This window comes from Mus musculus, chromosome 11, assembly GCF_000001635.26.
Source record: "Mus musculus strain C57BL/6J chromosome 11, GRCm38.p6 C57BL/6J".
NCBI classification, from domain to species: Eukaryota; Metazoa; Chordata; class Mammalia; order Rodentia; family Muridae; genus Mus; species Mus musculus.
The window spans coordinates 120,549,798-120,558,736 of NC_000077.6; the positions used below are offsets into that span (position 1 = coordinate 120,549,798).

At 48.8% G+C, this 8,939-nt stretch overlaps 1 protein-coding gene across 1 annotated transcript; it reads right to left on the bottom strand.

Moving 5' to 3' along the window:
* Window positions 1-177: 177 nt before the first annotated feature.
* On the bottom strand, window positions 178-1,335 carry Ppp1r27 (protein phosphatase 1, regulatory subunit 27). Its single transcript, NM_026814.3, has 3 exons — window positions 1,067-1,335; window positions 815-965; window positions 178-532 (listed from the first exon to the last, which is right to left on the bottom strand). Exons 1-3 carry the CDS (start codon window positions 1,254-1,256, stop codon window positions 409-411), a joined length of 465 nt encoding a protein of 154 aa, NP_081090.1. The 5' UTR covers window positions 1,257-1,335; the 3' UTR covers window positions 178-408.
* Between the last annotated feature and the right edge of the window lie 7,604 nt (window positions 1,336-8,939).

The following is an 8,939-nucleotide window of genomic DNA, read 5'->3' on the forward strand; positions in this document are numbered from 1 at the left end:
GGTCGTCCCGGAAACACGGGTGGGTGTCGGGGGAAGGGAGGGGTTGCCGGGCATCTCTGAACAAGAACATCGGCGCACCGGCCCCGGACACGCATTTCCCCGGCCCTGCGCTGCCAGCGAGCCCCCGCGTACCTGGCGATGGTTTTGTACTGGACTGCGCTAATCAAGTCATCATCACAGCTTGGGAATTATGTTTATTGAAAAAGTAAAAAGTATCACCATTAAAAAACAAACAAACCTGGAGAAAAAGCCAGGCCAGAGAAATGGGTATAGGGGCAAGAGGGTCGTTCCCCACAAGTCCTAACCAGCCTGGCTGCCTCACTGCACATCCAGTGGGCACTCTAGTCCTTGGGGCAAGGTGCTTGCCACTTCTCCAAGGAGGCGCAAGCCCCAAAGGGCTCTCCTGGCTCAGTCCATGCTGGTTCCTTTGAAGAGTTCCACCAAGTCTTTGAAGTCCGGGTCAATAAGGTCGGAGGGCAGATCGCCATCATCATTGGCTGCATCTCTGTCTGCCCCCAAAGAGATGAGATACCTGAGGTGTGAAGGGCAGGTGGTTAAAGCCTACTCAGCCCACTCCGGGGCCAAAAGGCTAGAATATTGGGGTCACCTGTTTGTTTTTTCCAGGCAGAGTGAGGAGGAAGAAACCTGACCCCTTGGAAGCTGTGGCCAGATTTTCCGGCTTGCTCTAATGTTGCAATCGGGTAGAAACTGCCAGAATCCCTGAGTTGATGCCTACATCCTCAGAGCCATATTTTGGGGGGGTCCACCTGGAGAGATTAGGATGAAACCTCTGAACCACATTCCATAGTCTCACCTGGCTATGTCAGGGTACCCATCACTGCAAGCGATGTGCAGTGGTGTCCAGCCTGTCTCATCCCGCTGGTGAATGTCAGCCCCGTATTTGACTAGCAACTTCACACACTCTAGGTTTCCAGAGAGCACAGCTTCATGCAGAGCAGCCAGTCCTGGGCAGGGTGGGAACACAGGGTCAAAGCTGTAACCCTCAGAAGAGGATCTCCCCTGCCTCCTTATGGACAGAAGGCCAGACTCTCAGTTATCTACTCACCTGAGGGATGGATAGTGTCTAGGGAGACTTTCCGAGCCCGGATAAAGCGTCCCACCTGCTCCAGGTCGCCTTGTCGAATGTGGTCCAAGAAGAGAACATCGTTAGGGAAGCGCACGCTCCGATCGGCCAACATCCGCCGCCTCCGCTGTCGGGGGCTGTAGCGAGCATAGCGGACCGTTCGGCTGGGCATCCTGGGATTGAGGTGGGCTATCTCTGTGGGTATGAGTGAGAAAGTGTCCCTACCAGACCAGATCTGTGTAAGCTCTCCTGCTCGACAGAACCTCGATTCCAGCTTATAAAGGGCTTGCGAGGCTATATAAAGCCACGCAGTCATGCTTGCAGACGCGAGGGGCTGAAACTGAGCTGCTCCGCGCTCCCTGAGCACAGGATCATGTTTAGTGGCTCATCTTTCAGCACACCTGTCACTATGTCCGGCCAAAGGGGTCAGATCCTTCCTGGCTACTACTCCCTCTCCGCAGCTGGACCTAGAAGGTGCCTTATAGAGGACAGAAGGACTAGGAGAGAGTCCATGAAGAAAGCTGTGGATGTGAGCTCAAGGGCATCAAGAGGGTCTAAGCTTAAAGGATGATGGATCACCTGTCTACCTACTGGGAGCTGAGCTCCCTCCCCATCTGAAGAGCACCAATCCATTGTCATTTAGGAGGTCACAGCCCTGTCCATTTCCCAATGTGTCACTCTCACCTCTCCAAGAGTAGATTCCCAAAACTGCCTTTAGGGTGCATCATACTGACATCTCAACTCTACAGACAGATCAACACTACTAGTCCTATGGGACTCACCCAGCACACACACATACTGCCTCTGTTTTCTGGACAGCCTATGGACTCATGTTGAAGATATCCAGTCTGATCCTAAGAGTCAGGGGATGGTTTCCATTATGGGTGAAGAAAGGGAAGGACCCCATACAAAGCTTCCTGCAGCTTCTTTGCCAGCTGTCTTGCTTTTACAACAGGTTCAACTGTGGTGTCAGGCGATGCTTGGCTTGGGGGTATGAGACTACCAGGTAGACAGAATGCAAGAACAGAGTTGGGCCAGAGGAGCCCAGAAGCTTGGCTGTGGAGCTACAGATAGCTCCCAACTCAACAGCTTCCCCTGCATCCCTGAATGCTAATGGTGGACTCTGCAGATTGGGTTAAGCCAGAACTTAAACCCTCATGGTTGCAGTGGCTGGCAGCCTCATACCAGGAAGGGCTCCTTCTGAGGTTCTGAGGGAGCCTTTGCACCAAGCTTACCAGAGTTTACCAGCCTCAGTCCTTGGTGTTCTTTGGCTTCTAAAAGTATCACACAATCCCTCCATTCATATCTAACGCTGCTGTCTACGCCTGTGTCCAAATCCTATGCCCCCACACATACACTTTTCTTTGTAACTCAGGCAAACTCCTGAGCATCCTGCCCTCAGTTACCACCTGCGAGTTTACGAGGGTGCACTACCACAGTCAGTTACCCCATTACTTTTTTTATTTCCCCCCACCCCCAGGGAAGGTAGTTGTTTTCCAGGTTGGCCAGTCCTGAACTCAGAATTCTCCCTCAGGCTCCTCAAAATTGTGCTAGAATTACAGGCCTGTGCTGTCACATCTGGCTCAGATAGCTCCTTACAAAGGCATAAATGTTCTTACAAAGATTTAGGGCACAGTGCACTACAATATGACCTTATCCTATTACCCAAACAGTCACATTGAAAAGTATCAAGAGCAGCCAGGCACAGTGTTGCACACCTTTATTTAATCCCAGCACTCAGAAAGCAGAGGCAGGCAGATCTCAGTTTGAGACCAGCCTGATCTAACAGAGTTCCAGGACAGGCAGGGCTGTTACACACACACACACACACACACACACACACACACACACACACACACACAACCTATCTCAAAACAACTGCAAAAAAAGTATTGAGAGCTAGGACATAAATTTGTGAGACTGGAGACAACCCACTCACTATACTGATGAGATTGCTAGGTGATCGTGAGAGGCCTGTGCCTGGACAGAGACTTGGCAGGCTGGCGAGCTGGGACAGCAGTGTGGTTAGCAGTGGGCCTTACATCACCTGGCTGCTTTCCAGCCATCGTCAAGCCAACATGTCACACACCCTGTAGGTGTAAAGCCGAGGTCCACTGGCTCCAAGACACACTGAATGAGAACGCCCTGCCTGTCAGGGGTGTCTCATCATAGTCTCAGTGTCAGGGGCTACTCCCTGAGCTGGAGTACCACAGAAACTTGAAGAGGCTCTGAGAGAACCTGCTGGGGATGGTTGTGTACCTCTGCATCTCTCCGGCACAGCCCCAACTCCTGGTTGCTTGGGAGGAGTCAGATACCATGTCTTCTAACTTACCTACCTTAAGTAAGGAAACAGAAGGTCCTGCGCTGTAGCCTGGTGACAGAGCTCCTCCCCCCCTTAGATGTGCCGATTGTCTTTTCTCATGTTGTGGAAAAGTTGTGTCTGTACTCCCAGCTCAGAGGATCAAATGAAAGTCTTCAGATGAAGGTGCTACCAACAGAATGGCAGGAAAGACCAGAAGAGCAGCCCTCTCCTCCCATCAGTGAGTGGCCTCCACTGAGATAAGGTCTGGGAACCGTCAGCATGTGAGGGCCTTGGCCATTTAGAGCACAGAGGTTCTTGAGTTTGGGGTTTCTGCGTGAGTCAGAGTCTAGACCCCAAAGTCTTCTAGCCACTGTTCCTAGAAACTGTGTCATGTGTTCCTAGCTGAGCTCTCTACCTCCAATACTCAACGTTCAGCAAGTTCAACAAGCTGTCAATCACTTATGGTGACTGACATGAAAACAAAGCCTGGAATTACATCCCTCTGTCTCCAAGTCCCTGAACCAGTACAAGCTTAGAAAGTGACTAGTCTTTGAGGGTTAGAATTTCTACGTTTTGGAGGATGAAATAGAACATTTATACAAAGTTGGGGATGGTGATAATTTCTGTAATTCCAGCACTTGGGAGAGAGAGGCCAGAAATTTAAGGCTCGACAAAACAAAACAAATCACACAGCAGTTACCTCCAGCATTTTGTAGCCCTTAGGCTTTCTGTTTGTTTGTTTGTTTGTTTTTTGAGACAGCATTTCTTTCTTTTTTAAGATTTATTTATTTATTTAATGTATATGAGTACACTGTAGCTGTACAGATGGTTGTGAGCCACCATGTGGTTGCTGGGATTTGAACTCAGGACCTTTGGAAGAGCAGTCAGGCTCTTACCCGCTGAGCCATCTCACCAGCCTGAGACCGCATTTCTTTGTGTAACCCAGTATATCCTGAACTCACTTAGAAGAGGAGGCAGGCCTTGAACTTACAGAGATCCACCTGTGCTGGGATGAAAGGTGTGTACTACCACAGCCCAGCAGCCTGAAAGCTTTCAGTCATCTTTCCAGGTGGGTGGTGGTTTGTATGAACACTCAGGAGGCAGAGGCAGACAGATCTCTGTGAGTTTGAGGTCAGACTACAGAGCTAGTTCCAGGACAGCCAGAACTACACAGGGAAACTGTTTTAAAACCAAACCAAACCCATCAACCCACCAACTAACCAACCAACCAACCAACCAACCAACCAACCAACCAACCAACCAATAAGCACTGGGATTCCAAACTTGTGTTACTATACCCAATTTCAGTTTATAAAAGTCCACAACAGGAAGTGTAGCTTTGTGGTACAGCATATGTCTAGCGAGACAGCCAAAGTCCAATACAAGTTTGGTGTTTGTGCTGGCTACTACATCAAACGTGTACTTCCAACACTCTGGGGGCTAAGACAGATGGTTTGCCTTGAGTCTAAAGCCAGCCTGAGTAACATTCTGAGTTCAAGGCCAGCAAGATTGACACAAGCCTAAGTTAAATTAAACCACGAAAATGAAGAAGGAAACCTCGGACAAGGCCAACAGCAGTGACAGGTACCCGGTGCCTGGGTGTTCTTAGGTGTCTGGTAATCCAGCAAAGCCAGTTTGAAGATTAGGGCAGTACTCTCTTTTAAGTCCCAGGCCAATGGCTTTTGGCTATCTGTGGAGGGGATAGGTGGTTTGGGAAATTCCAGTCTTCACCACTGCCCCACTGATCCTTTGATTACCTTACTAATCCACTAGCCCAACCACAGAGGTTTTAGAAACCACCCTGTAGCTGCCCTGCACAGCCTGGCTCTGGAATGCTCTCATCAGCTGCCTCTGCGAAAGGGGAAAGATATCTGTGAGTCACTCTGCTCTCCGGAGCGCGTGACAGTGGCCGCCTGGTCTGAAGCTTTCTTATCCAGAGACCAAATCCTTGCACAACTGGGCAGTTGTTCTGGCGCTGTCTCTAGGACAGATGTACAGCAAACCTTTGAACCGGGATTGGAAAATATCTGCTCACAGCCCTGCTGTTTTTTCTCCCCTGGAAGCACTGTCATGTTGGCCACAGAGCCTTGACTCACATTTTGGGCACAGAATTGATATCTTCCCCACAACAAACTCCAAAGTTACTGTACCCACTTTGAGGTGAATGTGGTCCATTGTGTCGGCAGGTCCCCTCAGAAGCTGCAGGAGCTGACACAGCTGGAACCTGGCCCTATAGCCAGTCACCAAGAGCCAATGAAGGCAGTATGAGTGGACAGCTGACACAGCTGCTGAGTCAGAATGTACAGCCTTGGAGTGACAGATACCTGGGCCATCTGGCACTGCCTGAGTTTGTGACAGAGGGTCCTCTTCCTCTGCTCGTTGTGATCAGATAGGAGCATCCCTGGGCTAGTGTGAGCTTTTATGGCAGGACAAGGTAACCATGGGGGGAGATGACCATACCCCACAACCTGGGAGACAACCACACTTGTCAAGTCCTTCAGCCTACCCCAACAGCTGTGTCTAGGGCAATGGATACAAGCAGAAGGACACCTAGCCTTGATGACATGAAGATGTTCTGCTCTGGATGGCTTCAGAAAGCTTGTGTGCATGCACACGTGCAAACACAGGCAGGGCTCCTCAGAATACTGGTAAGACTGTATGTAGGCTCTGTCTGACCTAAAGCCGCCTGAAACATTACTGTCAGGGTCCAGTGACCACTCTGAGCCCTGTGACCCTAAGACTCTCAGATACTGCCATACTCTCAGCAGTGCTGTGAGGAAGCCAGCTCCAGGTCACCACTGCCTACAGCTCAAGATGGTTGCTTTGAGACTGGGAATCATTAATTGATTCCAGTCTTAGTTTCTCCATGGGAACTAAGAAAGTTAAGGTTTGGGCTGGAGAGATGGCTCAGTGGTTAGAAGCACTGACTGCTCTTCCAGAGGTCCTGAGTTCAATTCCCAGCAACCATATGGTGGCTCACAACCATCTGTAATAGGATACGATGCTCTCTTCTGGTGTGTCTGAAGAGAGCTATGGTGTACTCAAACAGTAAATAAATAAATAAATAAGTAAATTGTGGGGAGCCGCCCTCACATTCGCCGTTACAAGATGGCGCTGACATCCTGTGTTCTAAGTGGTAAACAAATAATCTGCGCATGTGCCAAGGGTAGTTCCCCACCCCATGTGCTCTGCCTTCCCCGTGACGACAACTCGGCCGATGGGCTGCAGCCAATCAGGGAGTAATACGTCCTAGGCGGAGAATAATTCTCCTTAAAAAGGGACGGGGTTTCGCCATTCTCTCTCTTCCTCTGGCTCTCTCTTGCTCTGGCTCTTGTTTCTTGCTCCTAAAGATGTAAGCAATAGAGCTCTTGCGCTCTTGCTCTCTGGCTCCTGAAGATGTAAGCAATAAAGCTTTTGCCGCAGAAGATTCCGGTTTGCTGCGTTCTTCCTGGCCGGTCGCGAGAACGCGTGTAAGAGTAAATCTTAAAGAAAGAAAGAAAAAGTTGAGGTTCTTCAAGTTAAACTTGTAGAGGAATTTTAATCCAGCAACATAGCTGACTTGGCAGAGAATCACATCTAAAGACCCAGGTCTGTGTGATCCGACTGGAATGCAGGCACACCACACACCTTTAATCCCTCTGGCCGGAATACAGACATGCCCTCAGTATACACCTTTATTCCCGAACAATGAAGGTAAAGTTAGTTTGTAGAAGGAAGCAGCCATGTTTGAAAGTGATGTCAAACTGAGGGGCAAAGTGACAAAAGTGAAAAGGATTTGACAAAATGAGACTGGATACACCCAACTCTCACAATAACAGCACAGGAAGGCTGGAGAGATGGCTCAGTGGTTAAGAACACTGACTCTCTTCCAGAGGTCCTGAGTTCAATTCCCAGTAACCACATGGTGGCTCACAACCATCTCTAATGGGATCTGATGCCCTCTTCTGGTGTGTCTGAAGATGGCTACAGTGTACTCAGGTATATAAAATAAATAAATACATTGGGGGAAAAAAAGAACAGCACAGGAAAGGGACCAGGGGAGTGGGGTGCAGGGGGGGGGGGGCAGGGGAAGAAGGAGGAGGAGGTGGCAGTTTCACCAGGACAGTTTTCCAGAGAGGTTACAGGTGAATATAGAGCAAGCCAGAGAATAAATTGCCAGTTAGTTTAAAGCCAAGCAGAGCAATTCAGTCAGAAGCTGAGAGAAGCCAGTTTGAACCAGTCAGCTTGGAAGATTAGATTGTATGGAGACTAGAATCCTCCAGGCCTAGGTCTAGGGATAGTTAAAACAGAGAAAGTAATGCTCTGGGTTCAGCCCAAGTTATGTGTTCACACAGCTTGGGTACAGCTCTCATCTGAGGAAATAAAAGTGACATTTCCACAAACTATTGTTTTTGTAAGATTTATTTATTATTCTATCTAAGTACACTGTAGCTGACTTGAGACACACCAGAAGAGGGCGTCAGATCTCATTATGGGTGATTGTGAGCCACCATGTGGTTGCTGGTATTTGAACTCAGGACCTTCGGAAGAACAGTTGGTGCTCTTAACCACTGGGCCATCTCTCCAGCTCCAAATTACTGTTTTTAAAGTCTTATGTAGCCTAGGCTGGCTTTGAACTCACAGTGCAGCTGAAGGTGACTCACCTTCCTGCTTGCCCTTCTCAAGGGCTAGAACTACAGGTATACACCATCATGCACAGCCTTAATTTATTTTTTCTTGAGACAAAGTCTTTCCATGTTTGGAACACACTACGTAGACCAGGCTGGCCAAGAACCACAGGCAGAGATCTATCTCCCTTTGCCTCCCCAGTGCTGGGATTAAGAATATACACCACCATCCCCAGCCTATTTTTCTAAATCAGGACTTCCAATCCCCAGTTCTCATACTGGTTTTCAAGCTGTGTGTCAAAGGCTGAGAGAGAACTCAACAGTTAAGAAGACTTGCTGTAATGGCAGAGGACCTGGATTTATTTATTTATTAACTCAGTTCTAGGGGATCCAACACTATCTTCTAATCATTGTGTTATAGGAAATATTAAAAAATGAACTCGCCAACTCTCAGCAGGGCCAGGCCACACTCCCACGCTCCTAATGCCACCATCTCTCAGACGGGGCCCCCAAGTTCTCTCTCTTTCACACAATGCCCCCAAGAACCCCTGGCTAGTCAACTCAACACTTAATTACCCAGTAGAATTAAGACTTTTTTTTTTTTTTTTTTTGGTTTTTTTCGAGATAGGGTTTCTCTATGTAGCCCTGGCTGTCCTGGCACTCACTTTGTAGACCAGGCTGGCCTTGATCTCAGAAATCCGCCTGCCTCTGCCTCCCAAGTGCTGGGATTAAAGTCGTGTGTCACCACGCCCAGCAGACTCAAGACTCTTTTTTTTTTTTAAGATTTATTTATTTATTATATGTAAGTACACTGTAGCTGTCTTCAGACACTCCAGAAGAGGGAGTCAGATCTTGTTACAGATGGTTGTGAGCAGTCGGGTGCTCTTACCCACTGAGCCATCTCACCAGCCCCAGACTCAAGACTCTTAATGCTTAGCCAATCAGA